This window comes from Equus przewalskii, chromosome 21, assembly GCF_037783145.1.
Source record: "Equus przewalskii isolate Varuska chromosome 21, EquPr2, whole genome shotgun sequence".
Classification (NCBI taxonomy): domain Eukaryota; kingdom Metazoa; phylum Chordata; class Mammalia; order Perissodactyla; family Equidae; genus Equus; species Equus przewalskii.
In genome coordinates this window covers 45,957,538-45,981,937 of record NC_091851.1, presented here as the reverse complement: position 1 = coordinate 45,981,937, position 24,400 = coordinate 45,957,538, and the positions used below count along the sequence as shown (strand labels likewise).

The 24,400-nt window shown below is 50.7% G+C and overlaps 1 protein-coding gene across 3 annotated transcripts in view; it reads right to left on the bottom strand.

The window, feature by feature from the left end:
- The window catches only part of PHACTR3 (phosphatase and actin regulator 3), a 244,185-nt gene that overhangs the window by 71,141 nt on the left and 148,644 nt on the right, over positions 1–24,400 (bottom strand). For all 3 annotated transcript variants that reach the window (XM_070588589.1, XM_070588587.1, XM_070588588.1), the window contains exons 4-6: positions 22,357–22,539; positions 6,333–6,545; positions 435–609 (exon numbers count right to left, since the gene is read on the bottom strand). In XM_070588589.1, coding sequence (XP_070444690.1) covers positions 435–609; positions 6,333–6,545; positions 22,357–22,539 — 571 coding nt within the window. The remainder of the gene's footprint in view (positions 1–434; positions 610–6,332; positions 6,546–22,356; positions 22,540–24,400) is intronic.

The window sequence follows — 24,400 nt, the reverse complement described above, 5'->3', positions numbered from 1 at the left end:
AAGAATAAAAGAGTGAGTTTAGGAACAGGCTTTCTTACACTCTGGCCTGATGGAAACTGGAAGACTTCAGAGCCCTCGGACAAGGGGACAGTTACTTCTTTCTCACGACTCTCCTGTGACGCTCCCACCCCACCCTGGATCCTCTGCGGGGGCTTTGCGGCCAGGTTCCCATGGTGCCTACACCTTCCGCCTGTCCCATCCCGGAATGTGGCAACGAGGACCAGCAACATAACTTGCAGAGCCCAATGCAAAGTGAAAATGTGGGGCTCCTCGTTCCAAAGTTATTAAGAATTTCAAGACGGCAATAGCAAAGCCCTGAGCCCAGCCCTGGGCACCCCCGCCCCCACCCCGGTGACTGCACAGGTGCACCCCACGAGGCTGGCCAGAGTGGAAGTTCAGGTGCACAGGTGTCCCTCACCAGGAGAAGGCCTCACCTGTCCTGACGGTGCTTGGTGGCCAGCGCCCTGTGCAGCTCCTCGATGACACGGCTGGGGGGCAGTGGCCGGTGGACAGTGGTAAGATGCGGAGACCCTGTGGGCGTGGAAAGCTGTCCTCGGAGGAGCGGGTCAGTACTCTTCCCTCCAGAGCCTTGGAAGAGCGCAGGCTGGCCTGCAGGTGCGAGAGGAACCAACAGGAACCTAATCTCTGGGTGTGGGGAGGAGGGCCTTGCTGAAAGACAAGACCATGAGCAGACAGGACACAGGCCCCTGGCCCGGCGAACCTACCACCACCCAGTCCAAGATGCTGCCCCAGGCCCCTGCCCCCGAAGCCAGAGACAGGGTGTGCCTCGGTCCAGTGCCACTCCAACCACAGAGCCCTCTGCCGGGGCTGAGCTCCAGAGACTCTGTGCCAACAGGCCCCTGTAGGGTCTCAGGCACAGAAAACCCTCCTGCCTGTTCCTCTGCTAGCAACCCAGCTTCCTGAAGCCACACTTCCTTTTGTGGAAGCTGGGAGAATTTCCCAAGCTCTGCAGCCATCACTCAGCCTGGAAGACGACCAGGGCCCCTTCTCTGCATCCCCACACCATCAATTCACGTCTGTCTCCAACCCTCTCCCTGTACCTCACCCAGTGGGAGCTTTCTGGAAGGTGAATCTGATCACAGCTCTGCCATTTTCTTTAATACGTGATCGGGGCTCATGACCCAGTCCCAGGGTCCCAGAGACTGCCCCTGCTCGGCCCTCTGGCTTTATCTCCTCCACTGTCTCTGTGTTCTTTTCCTTCCAGCATGTGAGGATCTTTCCAGTCCTTGAAGGTACCGTGTGTTCTCTCTCTAGTCTGAGCCTTTGTACAGGCTGTTCCCTCTGCCTGAAATGCTTTTCCCCTCCTCTGCCCCAACATCACTATCTCAGGGGAACTTCTGTGAATCCCCACCCTTGTTTGAGTCTCCTGTACCTGTCCTGTGGACCCAGGCAGCCCCAACACCCTTTCCTCCCACTGGAAACCAACTGCTTCATCAGGTCTGTCCTTCTCAACCGACTTGGAGCCTCCAGGCAGGGCCTGCATCTCGCTTTCTTACTGCTGCATCCCCAGGCCTGGCACTTAAGACATGTGCAGTGAACATTTATTTACCTAGGATGAGTCTGCAGATGATTCAGAACAGATGCTCAAACCCAGCCTAAGAAGGCCAGGCGCCCTTCCCTCAGCAGGTGCTTCCTGAGCGTGAGCTCCCAGTCCTGCACAGCGAGAGGTACTCGGGTGGCAGGAAGCATGGGTTCGTCATTACACGAATCTGGCCTCCATTCTCAATCTGCCACTTCCTAGCTGTGAGACCCGGGCAAGTACCATTGGCTCTTGAAGGCTCAGCCTTCCTGACTGTAAAATGGGCTAACAGCTGCCTGGCAGGGCCCACAGGAGCCTAGCAGGAGGCAGAGGGTCTGGCACCCAGTAGGTGTTCAGACACAGATTCTCCTTCCTACATGTGTCTCAGCAGAGGCAGGCTCCAGCTGGATGGGTACAAACAAATCAAATCCCCTTTTAAACACCAACAGGAGAAAAAGAAAGAGATCTAAACCACATCTACTTCCCAAAAACCAAAACGTTTCCGATGCAATCCTGGAATGTGGATGGCATCAAAAGAAGAAGAACTCAAAGCTAGAAGGGAGCCTCTGAATCTCCTTGAGGACTTGCTGTGGAGCTTTCTTCAGGAACATCTGCTGGACACAGCCAGGTAAGAGGGAGACAGCCCAGGCCCTGCCCTCAACGGGCCTCCGGGCCAGCTGGGCGGAGCAGGCAGAGGAATAGCAGTCGGAAAGCAAAGCGATCAGGGAGAGGGCTGAGCGGGCGGACGGGCTCAGAGCACTCGGGCGCAGGCGCAGGGCACTGAGGTGAACCTCTCTGCAGAGGGGACATCTGAGCTGAGAGCCTAGGGATGAGATGGTGCCAGCAGTGCAAGATGTGGCCAGGCATGGGCAGGGCAGAGTAGAGTGGGGGCTCCACCCAAGGGGGACCCCCAAGACACTCCGCCAGCTCATCCTCCACCAGCCTCAGCCCCTCCAGGGTCTGCCCCTGTTCGGCACAGCGACCACGTTCCGAGCAGGTGATGCTCTAACCATCATTGCCTCTGATCCTCACCCCAGTCCTACCAGGAAGGCACTACTAGCCTGTTGTACACATGGGGAAACCGAGGCAACATGGCTTGCCTGTGCTTACTCAGCTGGAATTCCCCCCAGGGTCCCCTACTGTCAATCATAGACACACCGAACATGTGTCTCCCACTTACCACTCTGCTGAGCACTCTACCTGCCCAGGGGACCTCTTATCACTCCCATTTCTCAGAAGAGCAAACTGAGGTTCAGAAGCCAACTCAAGGTCATGCCTCCAGGAGGTGGTGGGGGCTGGGATTGGAATCTGGGACAGTGACGCCCAGCGTAGTTGGCAGAGGCCATGGGACCCCATGCAGGGAGCTGACTGTCACCCAGCTGGACCAGGGCAGGAAAAGCTTTGCCCTGAGGGGGTAACTCACACGTCTCCAGGGTCCAGGCAGGTTGAACAAAGGTGAGTCAGGGGGACTCGTGCAATTCATACAAAAGGGCAGGGATGCGGCAGACAGAGGAACGCCTGCCCTTCTCAGGGGTGCTGTGGCGACTCAGGGGACTGCCAGAGAGAGGACTTAAAGAAAAGCCAGAAATGTGGACTACAGGTAAAAATTTCCCCACATTTTCATACATAATATTTAATATCTAAACATACTTTAACATGTTTAAAATGTTGGCAACCCATTTGAAAAAAGTATTAAAACACCATGCAGACCCAGCAAAGCAAGTCTGTGGGTGGGATTCGGGTCAGGTGACTCCCCGACGTCCAGCGGAGGGTGGGGTGAGGAAGCCAGCAGGCTGGGGGCAGCTGCAGCCAGCAGGTCTCAGACAAGAAAGCGCCCAGTGGAGACTCAGCTTGTGCGGGCTGTCCCCCCCGTGCCCCAGTGAAGCCCAGGAGAGGAGCCTCTCTTCCTCTGCTGCCACCTTGCGTCCACATGCTGAAACAAACATCTCCCGGAAAAGAAAAGGAAAAAGGGAGAGCCCAGAAAATTAAGACAAAGTCTCCGAAACATAGTCTCAGCTGTAAGAGATCCAGGCCGCAGTCCAAAGCTTGTGACCACCGTCTTGTCCACTCCTGCTCCTAATCCAGCTCCCAGATTAATTGATGTTGCGTCACAAAATGCCCCGATGTCCTGGAGTTCCTTGCAAGTGAGGGGCGGGTGGAAGTCAGAGGCCCCCGAGAACCCAGAATTTAGCACGTGGGAACAAAGCAGAGCAGTCACTTAGACGAAACTCGTGCAGTCAGAGGCCTGATCTTTCCCAATCATGGCGCAGGCAGAGTCTCTGGGCCACTGAGCCATTGAGGGTCCATACAAATTACACGTGAGCTGGAATGAAGCGCCGTGATGGTGCCTAACCATATGGAGTTCCCATGGTTTCAGATCTCAATGGATGGAAAAGGGGATTAGCACAGAGACAGTAACAAGATCCAAGACAGCATTATTTTGCCTCAAAACTGTCAAAACTGACTGTAGTGGAGCCATTTTAAAAAATGGAGTTGGAACTGACTTTCCAGAGAAACTGCCTTGCTGTTCTGAATCTCTGGACTGGGCCAAAATGGCAATCATTTCACAAGCCGTTATTTGAGATGTCAGCAGGAGAACAGACATCCTGACCACAAACACTGAGGATAGCGGACTTTCTGAAGACAGAATCAACAGCCAATCAGCATTTAGCCAAGACTAGCTCTCTGCCTCCAATGCCAATTAAAATTCTTTGTAATACCACCTCTCTTCCTTGCCTTTAAAAGCCCCTGAGTTTTACTCCTTAGTGAGACACTATTTGGGTTTCTACCTGAATCTGTGCTCCCCAAATTGCACTTCTTGAGATCCCATAAACGTTTTTGCTTTTCTTGCAGTTTATGCCTCTTATTTGCTGACAAAACTGTTCCTCTAATCTGTGTGGTCATGTCACCCTAGGACTGAATACTTCGACTCATTCCCAGAGATGTAGAAAGATGCAAAAAGCAGACAACGGGTCAGGACATCCATTTGTTCCTTCAGTCCACAGCCATCGGCACTCGCCCAGCACTGCTGTGTGCCAGGCATGGGCATCTGAGGGTGAACCAGAGACACGACGGCTCTCGTGAGGCTACTGTCTGGGGAGGGAGGCAGAGTCGGACAAATAATGCTACAGACAAGGAGTATTTGGTTCCTGCGCTGCTATCACAAGGTGGGTACCTTAGAACAACAGAAGTGTATCCTCTCACGGTTCTAGAGGGCAGAAGTCCAAACTCAGCAGGGCTGGTTCCTTCTAGGGGCGTGAGGGAGAAACAGCCCCAGGCCTCCACCCCAGCTTCTGGTGGTTGCTGGCAATCCTCGGCATGCCTTGGCTTGTAGACGTCACTTAAGTCTCTGCCTCCATCTTCACATCATCTTCTCTGTGTGTCCATTTGGTCCTCTCAAAAGGACACCTTCATTGGATTTAGGGCCCACCCTAACCGAGGATGAATCTCTCTTGATCTTTATCTAATTACATCTGCAAAGACCCTTTTCCAAATAGGCTATGTTCTGAGGTTCCAGGTGGATGTGAATTTTGAGGGGACACCATTCAACCTGCCACACACAGTGAGGCGACGTGGTACACGCTGGAAGGCAAGGTGCATGCTGCTGTGGGGTCGGGGTCAGGGAAGGCTCCCCTGAAGGAGGCACGGGGATGCACAGGCATCGGCCAGGTGAGGTGAGGGGAAGACTGTTCCGGCAGGGAAGCAGTGCAGGGGTTATGAGCTTTGGGCCCAGATCTAGGTTCGAGTCGCCATCAGCTACGGGACCTGGGAGATGTTGCTGGAACCTCCTGAGCCTCAGTTTCCTCAACTGTAAATTGAGCACCTGTGCCCTCTCTCGAGGGCCTGGCCCATGGGTTCTGAATGGGCTGTGTGTACTCGGCCTCCTTGGAGTGCCTGGGCTGGTAAGTGGTATTACAGGTGGCAGTCAAGGGCTTAGAGCAAAACTACTGAGCTCTGCCATCCATCGTCATCTTCAGACCCACCTCTGCTACCAAAGGTAACATGTAAGGATTTACTTTTATAAACAATCACCTCTTAGCGAAGGGCCTGCTTTTTCCCTGAGATCAGCAGTGTCTCCTGTTTTCCGCAGTGATGGGACAAGAGAAACTCAAGCTGGAAAGGTAAATGTCTCGACTTCCTGGGATTATTCACGCAGCATGGCTAAGGCTACAGAAGTAGATGCCTTTGGGGGCCTCTGCCCAGCTGTGCTCCCCTCTCTGCCCAGCACCCTACAGTCTGGTGTTTATTCCAGGCTCTGCCTTACTGGACAGAGCTCACTGGAGAGAGAATCAGTGAAATAGAGGTGAGCAGAGACAGTGAGAGAGACTGAGGTAGGGAAGGGGATGGGGAGAATGAGAGAGAGAGAGAGATTGACTCAGAAAGAAGCAGAAATAGAAGGACAGACACCTGAACATCCAGACAGACAGAACGTCCTCATCCTGTGGGCTGGTTGCATCCCCTGCATTCAGGTTCTAGAAGACACTTTTGATTCCTGCAAACAGACTGCTCCATTTGCCTGAGGGAGCCCTAGTGGTCTGCTCTTGAGAACCAGAGCTCCTCACTAAGAACAGCCCTCTTACCTCCAGTTCTGCTCCCCTGGATCTGCCCAGAGCCCTGATCACAGAAGCAAAGGGTGAGAACCAGTCCACAGTAGCAGCCCAATCAGGCCTGGTTGAAGGCATAGATGGATGGATGGATGGACAGAAAGAAGGAAGGAAGGAAGAAAGGAAGGAAGGAAGGAAGGAAGGAAAGGAGGATGGATGGGTGGATAGGCAGATGCATGTGGACCCACCTGTGACATTTTTTGTAGTTTTGGAGCCTGCCTTGGGTGGCGGGGTGGGCAGCAGTGGGGGGCTGGGGAGCTGGCCCATGGATCTCTCCAGGGGTCTTGGAGGACTGTCCAGGGACTCGGACCCAGCTAAGGCTTCAGAGGAATCATCCATGGTAGGCGGAAGGCTGCCGGCAGCATCTGTTTCTTCGCCTCTGGATGCTGACGGCATCTTGGCTGGTTCAAAGGCAAAACAGAGAATTCACAAACTATGGTTCCTCCGACTGGGGTGGATGTGTGTGAGGAGAGCAAGGGGCTTTGGCTGGGTGGGACATGGAGCAGAGTACAGAGGGGTCACTTCACACACAGACACATACTTCCTGTGAGTTCAACTATCAATAGAAACATCAGAAGCCAACAGAGGAGGAGGGGGAAAGAAGGAGGGAAATAACTTCAAGAGCCCGGATGATTCTGTCCCATTTTCCACTCAATAGGTGGTGCCAAAGCTCCAAGCTCACCTAGAGCAGGGGGTGCTGCCCATGATCACACGCTTTAGAACGAGACACACTCAGGCTCCAGTCAGCCCCTGCACTCACTCTGTGATCTTGGACAAGTTACTAAACTTCCTGTGCCTCCACTGACCCACATATGTGAAGAGGAGTGGAATTTGTCACCCCAAAATACGTTTCTTTGGCATAAGGATTAATTTAGGCTGGTTATCTTAAAGATAATCTCCATTTGTAAGGGTGTCTCCCTTGATGTACCAGGAAGAGGGGATGACCTTATCTCTAGAAACTCTTATCAATGCAGAAGGCCAGGACTTAAATCTGCATAATAACCTTAGCCTTGTTTACTGTACTTTTCCTGGTCACCTCTCGTAACTGACTCCCCCTCACCCCCAACATCTTCTTTTGTCTTTAGCTGAAGATGCTATTTAAGGTGGTGGCTTCAGCCATTTTAGCTAGTTACTCGGTTTTCCTGGGTCTCTCCCAGAAGGTATATGTGTTATTAAACTTCTGTTTTTCTCTTGTTAATCTGTCTCTTATTACAGGGTTGTCTCACCCAAGAGCCCACAAAGGTTGAGAGAAAATTATTCTCTTCTCCAACACATACATTACACTAACAACAAAAGTCCCTCACAGGATTGTTGCAAGGTTTAAACAAGAAATGACAATGAGATGTGTGACTGGCACATTGCAGACCCTCAGAATCAGCAGCCACTGATTTTACATGTCTGGTTTTCAGCAGCCCTGCCCCCAGGCATGCCGGCCAAGACCAGGGGTGGGAGAGGGGCAGGGTCAGCCTTTAAGGAGCGTCAGCCTGCCCAGGGCCCCCTTCCCCTCTCCTTCCAGCTGCTGGCTCAGGATCCCCCAGAACTGCTCCTCCACCTCCTTGAGCACTGCCTCCTGAGCCTATCCACCCCTCTGCTTTCTCCCAATCCATCAACCCTCTCCTTTCTCACTTTTCTCTTTATCCAGCTCAAGTCCCACCATCCATCACTGCAACAACCTTCCCAGGATATCCTCCAAGTCCTCTGCCTCACTTCCTTCTCATTTAACTCTCTGGAAAAATCCCATCTCTGGACGAAGTCTTCATCTGCTGGTTCCATCCCTGCCAAGTGCCGCAGGAGAAAGACAGTGACACAGAAGCACCATTGTGGCCATCTCAGGCACCTCCCCTCCAGGCCTCTCAACTCTGCCTCCCCTGCAGTCACATGCTTCAAACCTTTCTGTCCCTTTCCGACCTCCAGCTTCTCACTTCCCCTTCACCTTCTCCCAGGCAGCTTCACCTCCAGCTTTACAAGGGAAACTGAGGCCGTCAGATGGGGGGCTCTCCTCAGATTCCTAACTCAAACACAAACCTACTGTCCCTGACATCCCCTTTATTCCTTCCTCCCTGGGGCAAGAGAGGCAGCCTCTCATCCCACCTCAGGACCCCAGCACACCCTGCCTCCCCAGAGCACATCCCCGGTGCCCAGCCCTGGGCAAGGCCCTGACCACACACTGCCTCGTTTCATCATTACAAACACATAAGGAGGAAGACACTAACACTCCCCGGGGACAGCCCGACTGGACCTGAAGTCACTGGGTGGGACTCATCCATCCACCAGGAAATGCTCCCGGAGGGCCTACCGTGGGCAGGGCGCTGTCCGCGGTGCTGAAAACACAGTGCGGACTGAGGCACGCCCACTCCTTACCTTCCAGAGCTTCCAGCCACACTTTAGAAGCGAAGACTGCATGTCCCATTGTTATCACCACTTCTATTCTTTTACTGTCCCTGTTGGGAGTTGAAAACCTCAGGCCTGGCCCTTACTCTTGTGAAGCTCATGCAAATGAAGACTTTGCCTTAGAAGGGCTGGCTCTTCTAATTCCTGATGTGCAAAATCTGAGAAAGGAGATGCCCCTTCCCCACCTCCTGCAGAAGGCAGCTCAGCTCTGTATCATGAAGTTAGCCTGAACTGAGAACAACCGTCACAGGATGCTGCTTGCTCCTGTGTCCTGCATGGATACCCACACTGTTATTGTTATTATTATTTATAAAACTATCCTCAAATGTGTTATTTGCTAATAGTTTTTAAAGACTCCTAGATTTCAAGACTATCATTATGTCCCATGAAATGTAACCTACAACTTCTATGAGTCTTCAATTCTGATTGTTTTATTTAATGAATTTTGCACTAATAATAACATTAAAATAAACATTTTGTGTTTTCTAGGTAAAAACAGTTGTGCGGTTTCCTTGTTAAGCTACATGTGAGCATGGAAATGTCCTTTCTCACCATGTGAGCACCAGTCCAACGACTTTGTTGGGTTTCCTGTCTTGTGTAAATCAGCACAGGGCAGTGGACACTAAGCCTGGGAGACGATGCTCCGGACCCAAGCCCTCAGCGGCCAAGCTTGCAGCTGGAAGCACCAGGCCTGGGGCTGGCAGGAGCTCGCGGTACTCTGTACAGGCTCAGTTTCTGTCCTCTGGGCACCCCACATGTTTCCAAAGTCATGGTTTCTGGGGTGGACAGATGGCACAGGAAGGACTTACTTGGCCTCAAGCATGTCAGTCACCCACATCCACCCCTTCCTCTGTTGTGTTTGACTCATTTCCAGACGTGTGACCTTGGTCTCTACCTCTCTGAGCCTCTGTTTCCTCATCTGTACAAATATCTGTATAAAATACCTAATTCTGCCCACTACAAGGGAGGTGAGGCTGACGTGAGGTCCCAGAGGGAGGTCTGAAGCTGAGCAGCACTTGTCCAACTTTGGACAGTCATGGGCCACGCGGCCTGAGGTAAAAGGTGATTTTAGACCATGGATGAGTCTCCCTCTCGTTCCAAGTCAGGGGTTCTCAACCTCGGCACTGCTGACATTTTGGGCCAGACAATTCTTTGTTGTGAGGGGCTGCCCTGTAAGATGTTTAGCAGCATCCCTGGGCTCTGCAGGCTCAGATGCCAACAGTTCTGACAACCAAAAATGTCTCCAGACACTGCCCAATGTCCCCAGGGGTGGGCGGGAGGGGGAAAATGCCCATGGTTGGGAACCACCACTTGAGGTAGACACTATTTAGATTTCTGAAGAGACACGTTGTAGCATCTACTTGTGAGCAAGGCCCACAGCGAGCTCCAGAGCTGTGACACACTCACAGCACAAGCCTGGGTCCTGCCACCATGGAAACACGGACAGGCCAGTTTCTCCCTCTGGGACACAGTCTCCTTCCACAGACCTGTGAGTCTGGACAAGGTGAGCAGTGTCTGAACTGGACTCCATGGTTCTCTTGGCAGTGTTGCCAAAGGCAGGCTTAACAGGACACAGAGCGGGCCCGGGGCAGGGTCCCCACCCTGGCTCAGCCAGAGCAGGCCCACCTGGATCTGTCTCAGCACAGTCCTTCAGTCTCCCCACCTTGAACACTTTTCTCTTTGGCTTCTGGACACCACACTCTCCTGGTTCTGCCTTGGTTCCCTCCTGCCACACTGGCTGCACCTGCTCAGCCTCTCGCAGGCTCCACCTGGGCTGTCCCAGAATCCACCTGTTGGTCCTTGACTCCATCTAACTCTCTCACTGGGTGATCCCATCCAGTCCTCTGGCTTTAGAACCAATCCCATCTCTGTCAACCCTTGTCCTTTCCTCAGAGCTCCAGACTCGTACATTATCAGCCACTTTGACATCTCCATCTGGAGGTCAAATAGGTACAATGGAACACATCCAAACCCATCTCTTGATTTCCCATAAGAAACCCCTTCCCAGTCTTCCCCTTCTCTCTCACTCATCCATCCATCCATCTTGCAAATGTCCTTAAACCATTACAGGGCCCAGGCACTCATCTATGAGCTGTGGACATGGCATTGACCAAGACAAATCCCCATCTTCACCAGGCTTACTACACAGCCCGCCGTCCCCAACTGTGCAGTCAGACTGGACACAACAATTGATCCCTCTCTTGCCTTCTCCACCCTGTACCTCGCCCCTTCTATCTAATTCATGGATAAATCCTGTGTCCTCTACTTCCAAAATATTTCTCACAAGTGTCCACTTGTCCTCCCAGTGGCACCTGCCATGGCCTCTGCCTGGATCTCAGCATGGCCTCTGAGCTCCCAGCCTTGTGGTTCGCCCTGTCCCATATCCATTTGCCAAACTAGGGGTCAGCAAACATTTTCTGTAAAGGGTTTTGGCTTTGTGGGTCACAGGGTCTCTGCTGGTGCAGAAAACTCTGGAAGGGCTCGCCAATCCAAACAGCAAAAACTCCCCCGCCTGTGCACCAAAGTGTACACACAGCTAGCTCTCACACTCAGTGCTGCCCGACGGAGCTTTCTGAGATGATGGAAACGTTTCCACCCTATCCATTACAGTAGCCACTAGCTACGTGTGGCCAATGAGCACCTGACAAGTGGCTGGTATGACTGGGGAGCTGAATTTTTTTTTATTAAGATTATGATAGATTACAACCTTGTGAGATTTCAGTTGTACATTATTGTTAGTCATGTTGTGGGTACACCACTTCACCCTTTGTGTCCTCCCCCAACCCCCTCTTTTCCCTGGTAACCACCGATCAGTTCTCCTTGTCTATATGTTAACTTCCACCTATGAGTGGAGTCATATAGAGTTCGTCTTTCTCTGTCTGGCTTATTTCCCTTAACATAATACCCTCGAGGTCCATCCATGTTGATGCGAATGGAACAATTTTGTCCTTTTTTATGGCTGAGTAGTATTCCATTGTGTATATATACCATATCTTCTTTATCCAATCGTCAGTTTCTGGGCATTTAGATTGGTTCCACGTCTTGGCTATTGTAAATAACGCTACGATGAACATAGGGGTGCAAGGGACTCTTGGGATTGCTGATTTCAGGTTCTTAGGATAGATAACCAGTAGTGGGATGGCTGGGTCATAAGGTATTTCTATTTTTAACTTTTTGAGAAATCTCCATACTGTTTTCCATAGTGGCTCCACTAGTTTGCATTCCCACCAACAGTGTATGAGGGTTCCTTTTTCTCCACAACCTCTCCAACATTTGTCACTCTTGGTTTTGAATATTTTTGCCAATCTAACGGGTGTAAGGTGATATCTTAGTGTAGTTTTGATTTGCATTTCCCTGATGATCAGCGATGATGAACATCTTTTCATGTGTCTATTGGCCATACTTATATCTTCTTTGGAGAAACGTCTATTCATGTCCTCTGCCCATTTTTTGATCGGGTTGTTTGTTTTTTTGTTGTTAAGCTGTGTGAGTTCTTTGTATATTATGGAGATTAACCCTTTGTCAGATAAGTGGCTTGTAAATATTTTTCCCAATTAGTGGGCTGTTTTTTTGTTTCAATCCCGTTTTCCCTTGCCTTGAAGAAGCTCTTTAGTCTGATGAAGTCCCATTTGTTTATTCTGTCTATTGTTTCCCTCATCTGAGGAGTTATAGTGTCCGAAAAGATTCTTTTGAAACTGATGTCAAAGAGTATACTGCCTATATTCTCTTCTAGAAGACTTATTGTTTCAGGCCTAATCTTTAGGTCTTTGATCCATTTTGAGTTTATTTTGGTGTGTGGTGAAAAAGAATGGCCAATTTTCAATCTTTTGCATGTGGCTGTCCAGTTTTCCCAGCACCATTTGTTAAAGAGACTTTCTTTTCTCCAATGTAGGCCCTCTGCTCCTTTGCTGAAGATGAGCTGTCCATAGATGTGTGGTTTTATCTCTGGGCTTTCAATTCTGTTCCACTGATCTGTGAACCTGTTTTTGTACCAGTACCATGCTGTTTTGATTACTGTAGCTTTGTAGTATGTTTTGAAATCAGGGATTGTGATGCCTCTGGCTTTGTTTTTCTTACTCAGGATTGCTTTAGCAATTCGCAGTCTTTTGTTGCCCCATATGAATTTTAGGATTCTTTGTTCAATTTCTGTAAAGAATGTCCTTGGGATTCTGATTGGGATAGCGTTGAATCTGTACATTGCTTTAGGTAGTATGGACATTTTAACTATGTTTATTCTTCCAATCCATGTGCATGGAATGTCTTTCCGTCTCTTTATGTCATCGTCAATTTCTTTCAAGAAAGTCTTGTAGTTTTCATTGTATAGATCCTTCACTTCCTTGGTTAAATTTACCCCAAGGTATTTTATTCTTTTCGTTGCGATTGTGAATGGGATTGAGTTCTTGAGTTCTTTTTCTGTTAGTTCATTGTTAGTGTATAGAAATGCTACTGATTTATGTATGTTGATTTTATACACTGCAACTTTGCTGTAGTTGTTGATTGTTTCTAATAGTTTTTCTATGGATTCTTTGGGGTTTTCTATATATAAGATCATGTCGTCTGCAAACAGCAAGAGTTTTACTTCTTCATTACCTATTTGGATTCCTTTTATTTCTTTTTCCTGCCTAATTGCTCTGGCCAACACCTCCAGTACTATGTTGAATAAGAGTCATGAAAGTGGACACCCTTGTCTTGTTCCTGTCCTCAGAGGGATGGCTTTCAGTTTTTGTCCATTGAGTATGATGTTGGCTGTGGGTTTGTCATATATGGCTTTTATTATGTTGAGGTACTTTCCTTCTATACCCATTTTATTGAGGGTTTTTATCATAAATTGATGTTGGATCTTGTCAAATGCTTTCTCTGCATCTATTGAGATGATCACGTGGTTTTTGTTTCTCAATTTGTTAATGTAGTGAATCACGTTGATTGACTTGCGGATGTTGAACCATCCCTGTGTCCCTGGTATAAATCTGACTTGATCATGGTGTATAATCTTTTTGATGTATTGCTGTATTCGGTTTGCCAGAATTTTGCCGAGGATTTTTGCATCTATGTTCATCAGTGATATCGGCCTTTAGTTCTCCTTCTTTGTGTTGTCCTTGTCAGGTTTGGGGATCAGAGTGATGTTGGCTTCACAGAATGTGTTACGGAGTACTCCATCTTCCTCAATTTTCTGGAATAGTTTGAGAAGGATAGGTATTAAATCTCCTTTGAATGTTTGGTAGAATTCTCCAGAGAAGCTGTCTGGTCCTGGACTCATATTTTTGGGGAGGTTTTTGATTACTGTTTCTATTTCTTTACTTGTGATTGGCCTATTCAGATTCTCCATTTCTTCCTGATTCAGTTTGGGGAGGTTGTAGGAGTCTAGGAATTTGTCCATTTCTTCTAGGTTGTTCAATTTGTTGGCATATAGTTTTTCATAGTATTCTCTTATGATCCCTTGTATTTCATTGGTATCTGTTGTGATTTCTCCTCTCTCATTCCTAATTTTATTTATTTGAGATTTCTCTCTTCTTTTCTTGGTGAGTCTGGCTAAGGGTTTGTCGATTTTGTTAATTTTTTCGAAGAACCAACTCTTTGTTTCATTGATCCTTTCTACTGTCTTTTTTGTTTCAATATCGTTTATTTCTGCTCTTATTTTTATTATTTCCCTCCTTCTACTGACTCTGGGCTTTGTTTGTTCTTCTTTTTCTAATTCTGTTAGGTGTCGTTTGAGGTTGCTTATGTGAGCTTTTTCTTGTTTAGTGAGGTGAGCCTGTATTGCAATGAATTTCCCTCTTAGGACTGCTTTTGCTGCATCCCAAATGATTTGGTATGTCGTGTTCTCCTTTTCATTTGTCTCCAGATAATATTTGATTCTTCTTTAATTTCTTCAATAATCCATTGTTTGTTCAGAAGCATGTTGTTTAGTGTGCACATTTTCGCACCTTTCTCTGCTTTATTCTTGTAGTTGATTTCTAGTTTCATAGCATTATGATGAGAAAAGATGCTTGATATTATTTCAACTCTCTTGTATTTATTGATGTTTGCTTTGGTTCCCAAAATATGGTCTATCCTTGAGAATGTTCCATGTGCACTTGAGAAGAATGTGTAACCTGCTGTTTTTGGATGAAGTGTTCTATATATATCTGTTAAGTCCATCTGGTCTAATTTTTCATTTAATTCTATAATTTCCTTGTTGATTTTCTGTCTGGATGTTCTGTCCATTGGTGTTAATGGTGTGTTGAGGTCCCCTACTATTATTGTATTGTTGTTGATGTCTTCTTTTAGTTCTGTTAAGAGTTGCTTTACAAATTTTGGTGCTCCTGTGTTGGGTGCATATATATTTATAAGTGTTATGTCTTCCTGGTGGAGAGTCCCTTTTATCATTATATACTGTCCCTCTTTGTCTTTCTTTATCTGTTTTGCTTTGAAGTCTACTTTGTCTGATATTAGTATAGCGACACCTGCTTTCTTTTGTTCATCATTAGCTTGGAGTATTGTTCTCCATCCCTTCACTCTGAGTCTGTGTTTGTCTTTGGGGCTGAGGTGTGTTTCCTGGAGGCAGCATATTGTTGGGTCTTGTTCTTTGATCCATCCTGCCACTCTGTGTCTTTTGATTGGAGAGTTCAATCCATTTACATTTAGAGTGATTATTGAAATGTGGGGGCCTACCACTGCCATTTTATGTCTTGTTTTCCGGTTTTCTTCTATTTCCTTTGTTTCTCGTCCCGTGGTTTAGTCTGTTCTGATGGAGAGCTGCTACTCTCTGTTGTTGTCCTTCTACTTATCTCCTTTGCTCTTGGTTTTGTAGCCCCTTTCCTTTTTTTGATTTTTCAGGAATGAGGGTTTTCCTGAGCATTTCCTGAAGAGGAGGTTTTGTGGCAATGAACTCCCTTAATTTTTGTTTATCTGGGAAAGTTTTTATTTCTCTATCATATTTGAAGGATATTTTTTCGCTGGGTAGAGAACTCTCAGCTGTAGGTTTTTGTCCTTCAGATTTTTGAATATATCATTCCACTCTCTTCTAGCCTGTAAAGTTTCTGCTGAGAAATCTGCTGATAGCCTGATGGGGGTTCCTTTGTAGGTTAATTTCTTCTGCCTGGCTGCCCTTAGTATTCTCTCCTTGTCATTGACTTTTGCTAGCTTCACTACTATATGCCTCGGGGTTGGTCTTCTTGCATTGATAAAGTTTGGAGAGCTATTGGCTTATGTCACATGAAGTTCCATCTCTCTCACCAGGTTTAGGAAGTTCTCAGCCATTATTTCTTTGAATAGGCTTTCTGCCCCCTTCTCCCTCTCTTCTCCCTCTGGTATACCTATAATCCTTACGTTGCATCTTTCTTGGAGAGTTTCTTCATTTCTTTTTAGTCTTACTTCTCTCTCCTCCTCTGCCTGCAGCACTTCTATATTCCTATCTTCCAAATTGCTAATTCTTTCCTCCATATTATCGGCCCTACTGTTCAGTGCATCTAGATTTTTCTTAATCTCCTCTATTGTGTTCTTCATTTCCAGTACTTCTGTTTGGTTCTTCTTTATGTATCAAACTCTTTTGTGACATAGCTCCTGAACTCGTTGAGTTGTCTATCTGAATTCTCTCTTAACTCACTGAGTTTTTTAATGATGGCTGTTTTGAAGTCATCATCATTTAGGTTATATATTTCATTTTCTTTGGGATTGTTTTCTGTGTATTTGTTATTTTCCTTCTGTTCTGGAGATTTAATATATTTTTTCATATTGCTTGATGGTGTAGATTTGTGCCTCCACATAGAGATAGAGTTTAGTTACTGCTTCCACTTGTTTCTACTGATGTGGTGGGGGGACAGCTGTTTATACTGCACCAACCAGGAACCCTATCCACTGTTGCTAACTGGGCCTGGGCCCCTCCTCGCAGTCACAGTGGTCCTGTGGGTTCTTTCTTCAGCTGTGAGGGCCGTCCCAGGGGGGCTTCAGGCTGCTGGTGCCTACTGTTGCAGACCACCTAGACGTGCTCCCTCCTTAGGGTCTGCAGCTGTGTTATGGGCTTTTCCAGTGGCCAGGGGCAGGATCAGTTATATTTGCAGCTCCATCACTGTTGGCACCCACAAAATCTCACTTGTCCACTATGGGTCACAGCAGAGCTATGGGCATCTTCTGCAGTCTGTGGTTAGCTCACCTAGCTATGCTACTTTTGTCCCAGGGTCTTCCAGCCTTGTGGTTGCTGGACGGGTGCTCTCTACTAGTGCTGTGCAGAGGCTTTCGCTGAGGCTACTGTGAGACTGTAGGGTTTCCCCCTGGGCTACAGAGCCGGGTCGCTGGAACTCCACCCAGCCCCAGTCCTCTCACCCAGGATCTCGGGGAGCCCCTTGCCCTGTCTGGGGGATAGCTGGAGACCTTGAGTTCAGTGGCAGATGGCCAGCTGCTGCCCTGCCTGGTATTCTCCTCTCCGGGACCCTCCTGGCGTTGTGGATGCTGGGCGGGGCCTCTCCGCTAATGGCAGGTAGACACTTTGCCTGCTGCCTGGGCGGAACTCCGGAGTTTCCCCCCTGGGCCGCGGAGCCAGCCGCTGGAGCTCCACCCAGCCCCAGTCCTGTCCCAGGAGATCTCCGGTAGTCCCGAGCCCCGCCCGGCAGTCAGTGGGGCTGGCAGCAGCAGCTGGCAAGCCGCCGCGCCATTTGGGATTCTCTCCGGGAGCCTGCCGGCATTGTGGATGCTAGGCGGGGCCTACCCGCTAATGGCAGGTAGAGGTTTTCTCCGCCGACTCAGGTGTGTAACTCTGGAGCTTCCCTCTGGGCTTAGGTGTAATTGCGGGGGGCTTAGGTAGGGCTCTGGTCACCTGTTTCCACCATGGCTCTTCTGGTGTGCGCTCCCTCCTGCCCTAGGTGTGTGTCGATGTTCTGGGGGCATCCGCTGGAAGAAAGCCGCTTGCAGGTACTAGGCTGTTCGGGGTCGGGGTCGGAGAGTTTTCACCTATCTCCACCTCTTCCCAGAGGGAAGACCGTCCGCCTTCCAATGTATAGCAGCATGGGTCTCTCAGGCGTCCTGAGATGCTATATGGATATCCTTTGTTAAGCGATGAATGTCCAATTAGTTGTAGATTCGAAGGGGGAGAGACAAGGAAGACTACTCATGCGGCCATCTTGGATCTTCTCCTGGGGAGCTGAATTTTTAATTTCATTTGGTTTTAATTAATGTAACTAACCATGCAGCTAGTGGCTACTGTACTAGACAAGACAGCTCTGGATTTTCCAGGAGAGAGTCAGTGGTCACAGCCCACACCTCCCCAACCAGAGAGATCCCAAGGAAAGCTTCTGACAGCCCAATGGAGGTTCCCCCATCCCATTAGCCCAAGGTGGAAGTGTGGGTCCCCCCAGCCTCCACTCTGACAGAGGTCTCAACAAACCGGCAACTCTCACCAAGAACCCTCCTCCCACCTCTTCCCACAACACCCATCCATGCTCATCATGCACTATGTCCCCTCATGTCCCTGACCTGTCTGAGGGGTCCACGGGCTGGGAAACCGGCTTTTCAACATCTCTCTAAGCCTACATCTTCCCCTCCATCTCATGTGAGTCTAGCTACCATTATAGTTCAGAATCTTGTCGAAACAGAAATTTTAACCTCTGTTAAAGTCTTAAGTGCCCTTTCGGATTAAAAGAAAAAAGTGTAGGGGCCGGCCTGGTGGCACAGCAGTTAAGTTCACATGCTCTGCTTTGGTGGCCCAGGGTTCTGTGGTTCGGATCCCGGGTGCGGACCTACGCACCGCTTGTCAAGCCATGTTGTGGCAGGCATCCCACATATAAAATAGAGGAAGATGGGCACTGATGTTAGCTCAGGGCCAGTCTTCCTCAGCAAAACGAGGAGGATTGGTGGCAGATGTTAGCTCAGGGTTAATCTTCCTCAGAAAAAAAAAAAAACCCACTAAAAATTAAAAAATGGAGAAGACAGCATCAGCTTTGCATGTTCCGTGCACTTGGTGTCCCTCCCTCAGGCCATCCCTGTCCCACCCCACCAGCAGAGGTCACTTCTCCTCGACTAAACTCCCAGCCGAGGCTCCTGTGTCGTCATAGGAACCCCGACGTAGGGCTCAGATCCAGGGACAGGAGTAACTGACCCTCAACCACGCATGACACTCACGACTTACTGTACGTCCTGATGAAGCACGTTTGACTGACTTACGTCTGTACGGCTCTCTCCCCACTGTTCCCTAGAACAGGGCTTGGTGCACTTTTTACGTGCGGTGCAGACAGCAAACATGCTAGGCTTTGCAGGACAAGAGGCGTTACTGAGAGACCCCCACAAGGAACGACCCCTCTCAGCTCCCAGCAACAGTCGCTGCGTGGGGACACCAGCCCAGTGCATCCTGAACTTTGATAGTTGAAAAAAGCTAGCTGCACGTGTGGATTTTTGTGAATGCCCTCGATTTTTAAACGCTGGATTGCAATTTTTTAAGGAGTGAGTTTAATGTCCCCGCATTAAATTATGATCTGCTCCCTCACTGGAGGGCTGTGCTCAAGGCCAGGCTTCTCCACAGACACCTGGAGCCACAGTGGTGGTCAGCAGTGCAGGACTCCAGGCCTGCAGGGCTGCAGGAGACCCCAGGGCATCCCAGCTCAGTAGCAAAATGCAGGTGGACCCACACCCCAAAACACACGAGCTGCTAAACACAGGGCCTTGGGGCATTGGCAGGCAGCCAAACACTGTGTATCAAGGTATCACTCTCCAAGGGCTGCTTTTCCATCATGACGACAATAAAATAATGATGATGACGAAAACAGTGATGACAACGACAATAATGATGGTAACAATCACTAGCAGCAGCAGCAGCACTTTCTGAGCATTCAGTGTGTCAGGACTGAGCTAAGTGATTCCTGGGGATTACCTAATTCAATTTTAGTAACCCTGAGAGGTCGGTGCAATGATTACCCACATTTATAGTTGACAACACAGGCTCAGAGAGGTTGAGTGACTTGTCCATGGTCACACAGCTTAGGGAGGAGTTCAGTCAAAATCTCAGACCTGAGTCGGCCTGATTCACAGATGTTGCTCTCAATTCCCAAAGTATTTACCCTTGGATGAGTTATCACCCTGTGTACCTCCATTTCATTGTGAGTAAAGGGGACAACAGTAGTGCTGATCTCTGAGAGGTATTTCCAAGGTTAAAGGAGCTGATGTATGTGCAGGGCTCAGAACAGCACCCTGCACACGACTGGCCGAGGGGTCAGCTCTTGTCGTCTCAGCCTTATGCCAAAGATCACGAGCTGCCACCATGCTCCCTGCACCGCAAGGAGTGACCGGGTCTTGCTGCAGCCGGGCTTCGGGCCCTGCTTCAGAGCAGACGTTTCTGGGCACTCCTGACACTGCTGTGTCTTACTTAAGCGAATGCATACTTTTTATTTCAACTTATTAGGAAAAGAAAATCTCTTCCACTACCCTGAATGAGAAGTCCACACCACTCGCCCCAATTAATGAAAATAAACGTCCCTATTAAAATGTTCTCTGGTTGTTTGCATGTGCCACCCACATAAAGTCATCTCTCAGCCCCAGGGGGCTGGGACCGCACTGGGGCAGGAGGAGCACAGAGCCCAGTTGAGCGATGCGTCTGCATGGTGTGGCCCACACGCTGACCAGGCCCAGTTCCCCCAGGCCCCGCCCCACCCTGAGGCCAGGACTCCTCTTACCTGCAAACCCCCTTGTCATTCATCCCCACCCCTGTCCCAGAGGCTCCAACTGCCCACAGGGAAGGGCTGCCACCCCATCCCCCCCCATCCTACCCAGGCTCTGGCCACCCTCACAAGCCTTCAGCTCTGCCAAATTCCTCTGGCCTTTCCTCTCCCAGGCCAACCACACCTGCCGAACTCTGGCCTGGGGGCTGCTTTTGCACACCAAGTTTGCTGGCTCACAGCCCTTCCCCTCCATGTGCACCCCGCCACGGCGGCTTTCGTGCTATGAGAGCAGAGGTGAGTGGTTGCACAGAGGCCTTCTGACCCACACAGCCAATGTTACTTACACCTGGTCCTTGACCCCGTTCTCAGCCTCCACAGGTGTCCTTCTTGCTGTCCAGGATGCTCTCTCCCTCACAGAGAGTCTGGCCAACTCCTACTTATCCCTCAGGCCCCAGCTCAGGTGCCCCAGCCTCAGACTTGGGGAGGAGGCTCTGTGCGTGCACCTGCCGCCACGAACTTAGCTCAGGAGGTCACCAGGTTTATGATCCCAGACCCAACAGCACGTCTCGCTCAGGAGAAGGTCCTTACTGCAAATTTATAGTCTCAGCAAACCAACTCTGCTCTCAAGAATCTGTCCCCAAACCAAGCATGTGGCGAAAGAGTGCCCGAGGTCAGAGGGCCATTGACGGGAGCAGGCACAGTCCTCAGAGCCCAGCAAGCAGACAGAACGCACCACAGCGAAGCGCCAGGTGCCAGCAGGGGGCGGTGGCCAAGGGCAGGGACTGGCTACAAGAGCCACCGATGGGAGGCAGTGAACGCTTCGCTTGGCCATCAGAGTCATGCCAACCACCAACCTGAAGTCTGATGTGGGGGACACGGGGACACTGGCATGCCAAGAGGGCCCCTGGGAGAGGCCACGACTATCCCAAGGGCCAGAACTCTTCAGACCTCAAACATCTGTCACCCCCACGCTGGGTGGAACTGGAGCAGCCCAGCCACTCCAGGGAGGGCGAGCAGGTCTCCTGGCAGCTGCCTGCTGACACCCGAGGGACGCTGTACATGGGGCAGCAGTGAAAGTATAGCTGTGAGACTCCTGTGCCAGAAGGAAGCAGCAGAGAACGGGATGCCCACCGGCCACAGTGCCCCAGCAGGCTCCACCCCTCGGCTAGGATTTCCAACCTCCCACACTTGGGGACACACAGCTCAAGCTCCAGCCCCATGTTGGGCCTGGCACAGCCATGCTTGTAGTTTACAAGGGAACAGGCTTCCAGCTTAACAGGGAGGTCTCCCGGAATATCTCTATAAAGACGCTCCTAACGGGTCCGAGAGAGTAGGCTGGGGGGGGCATCTCAAAGCACCCAGAGGCTTTGGGTCAGTTCATGCTTTCTTCCTCTCTGTGCCTCCTTCCCTTTGGCCTCCCCTTCCCCACAGCTGGCAACTCTCCTGGCCTATTAGAATAATAACAACACAAGAACCTGCACCAGGGCCACCACGGGCCCCACGGCCAGCACGGGCCCCACGGCCACCACCTACAATCACTGCGTGTGGCGGACACTGCACTAAGCTCCTCCCACCCCCCAAAGAACCCTGATACAGGCCCCAGTGTCTTCCCATTTAACAGATGGGGAAAATGCAGCTTAGAGCAAGGCGCCACACACGCCTGGTGGAGCCACGGAAAGGAGTGCCCCGCACGTGGGCGGGGGACACACTGCGCATTCACCTGCACCCAGCAGCCCCGGGGCACTGTGGGCAGGCCCTGAGGCACTCTGCCGGGAAAGAGGCCACCCTCTGTGGAGGAGGCAGCTGCCTGCTGCAGGATTTAGGCCAGCAGGAAGGTCCTCTCCCTCCGTCCCGCCCTACTGCCTTGGGGTCAGCTAAGATGCTCCCACGGGACCCTGGCTCCTTTGGGGAGAATTTTCCTGCTCAGGAGCTCCCAGTGAACAAGCAAAGCTATCCCGGCAGAAAGGCATATGGGAAGACCACCAGTGGACATCATTACACTGGAGAAAATGCTCCAGCAAACAGCTAAATTTGGCCACACGGTGGAGCGCAGCAGGGCTCAGAGCCTGGGGTCTGGCTGTGCCTCTGAGGATGGTTTCCCAGGAGCCATTGCCCAGGCCCTGACAGGGACCCCCCTTGCCAGCCCAGGCTGAAGCCCATCCTGGCAGCAGCTCAACCCCACACGGTCTCCAGCCAGTACCTGCATCGTCTGAATGAGTGTCGGAGGACAGTGGCTCCTCTAAGGAAGCCTGGTCCGTCCCAGTGGCTGCGGGGCTTCCCGGCTGGGCCTGTCCTGAAGTCAGCGCCTCCTGCTTGGGAGTGGACGGCTCACTCTGTGTGGCTCGGGGGCCACCGTCAGGGTTGCATGCTTTGCTTTCAGCATCTGCAAGGAAATTCAGCTGTCAGTTGAGGCTGTCCTCTCTTCCTACACGCTTTTGTTCATATAGTGACTTCCTGGGAACTATGCCATCCCAGGCCCTGGGGTGGCACCCTACACCTCTCCTACACATCCCAGGAGCCCCTCTCCACAGCCTGTCATCCCGAGACAGCACCAAGCATCGCAACACCACCAGCGTCTGCTCTGTGCACACCACATCTGTGGGAGACTGGACAAGGCCTCCGACCCTAACCCTGGGCTCTGCCTTGTGGCTTGCTTTGGCCAATGGGACATCAGCGGGTTTGATGCAGCAGTGGCTTCAATAGTGCTTGCACATTCCTGCTTGCTCCTCCTGTGTACCCTGGCCCTCACCCCAGGGACACACCAGGGCCAGCCTGCTGGGGGATGAGAGGCAGGCGGGGCACAGATGAGGTGCCTAGTCCTGCCAGCCAAGGCCGACCCAGACAGACGACAACAAACACTGGCTGCTGTACGCCTCCAAGGTACTGGGGTTGTTTATTATGTGACATTTTCGTGGCTGCAGATAACCAATTCGCCTCTGCACCCACCATCTCACCGTCGATCCCCCATTACGCAAACATTTCTCAATCACCCACTGCATGTCTGGCACTGTGCCAACCCTGGGAAGGCAGAGATTAAAAAGATGCAATCCTTCTCCCCTGGTGGTTCACACTCTGAGGCATGATGAGCCCAGGAATGGGGGCATGCCAAGCACTGAGGGGGAGCAAGGAGTCCCAAGATCCAGACAGGTGGCTGTCCCAGAAAGGATGACACCAGGCACCTAGTTAGGCTGAAAGGAAGACACGGTACCTCCCTGGCTTGGGGCTCAGCTGCAGGAGCCTTTGAGGGTCCGGCCTTCCACTGATGGATCACCCCCAGAGTCACATCTTACTGATGAGGGGCTCAGTGCTCAGCAGCACAATAACTGGTCCAGGTCACACAGCGACAAGGTGGCAGGTCCAGGCTGGGAGACTCAGCCAGCTTCTGAGACACAGATCACAGCCCAATGCGTGGCACACCCACACTGCCTCCTGCACAACCCCCTCAGTCTTCACAGTTGGTTCATCGAGGCCACCACGGTGCAGAACAGTGACAAGATGGGCACGTGTTCACATAGCCAGGAGGTAGCCGTGTGGGGACCAGCCTGGCTCGGATTCTGGAGAGCATCCTCCCACGCGCTCCCATCACAGTGATGGGGGGAGGAGGAAAGGTTTATTTCAGAGTTGGTGGCCCCCTGTGTCCGGGTCAGTCCTGATTTCTACCTGCTGTCCTTGTGTCCTTCAATCATCCTTTCACTTTCAAAGGTGCCCTGGGTGGACAGAGACAGGTCACCCTACCCGTGCATCCCACCCCACTGCAGATGGGGCTGCTTGTGCCTACACAGTAAACATCTCTGGGCCTCAGTTTCCTCATCTATAAGATGGGGACAACAATCTTACTACTTGCTTTGTGGCATCAGTGTGAGAAGTACATGAGTTAATGTAGGTAACATGCCCAGCATGGAATAAACACTGCACATGTGCTCACAATTATCATTACTGCTCTTGATGATGATTTCTGACAAGGAAGACCATCATAAGGGTGATGGCCTGCCCACTCGGCCTGGGCCCCTGTGCCCACGTGACAACAGCAGTCTCAGGAGAGAGTTTCACAGGCTCCCTTAACAGTGTCCTTGCCACGCCTAGGACTCAGGCCAGGCCCTCCGAGGGATCGGAGCGTGTAATCACTGCTCATCGTATTCCCTCTACTGCACACCTGCACATCCCTTGACTGCACTTCTGTCTCCTGAGAAGAAGGGCAGAAAGGTCGGCCACACCAGAAGTCGGGAGATTTGGGGTGAGGAAGA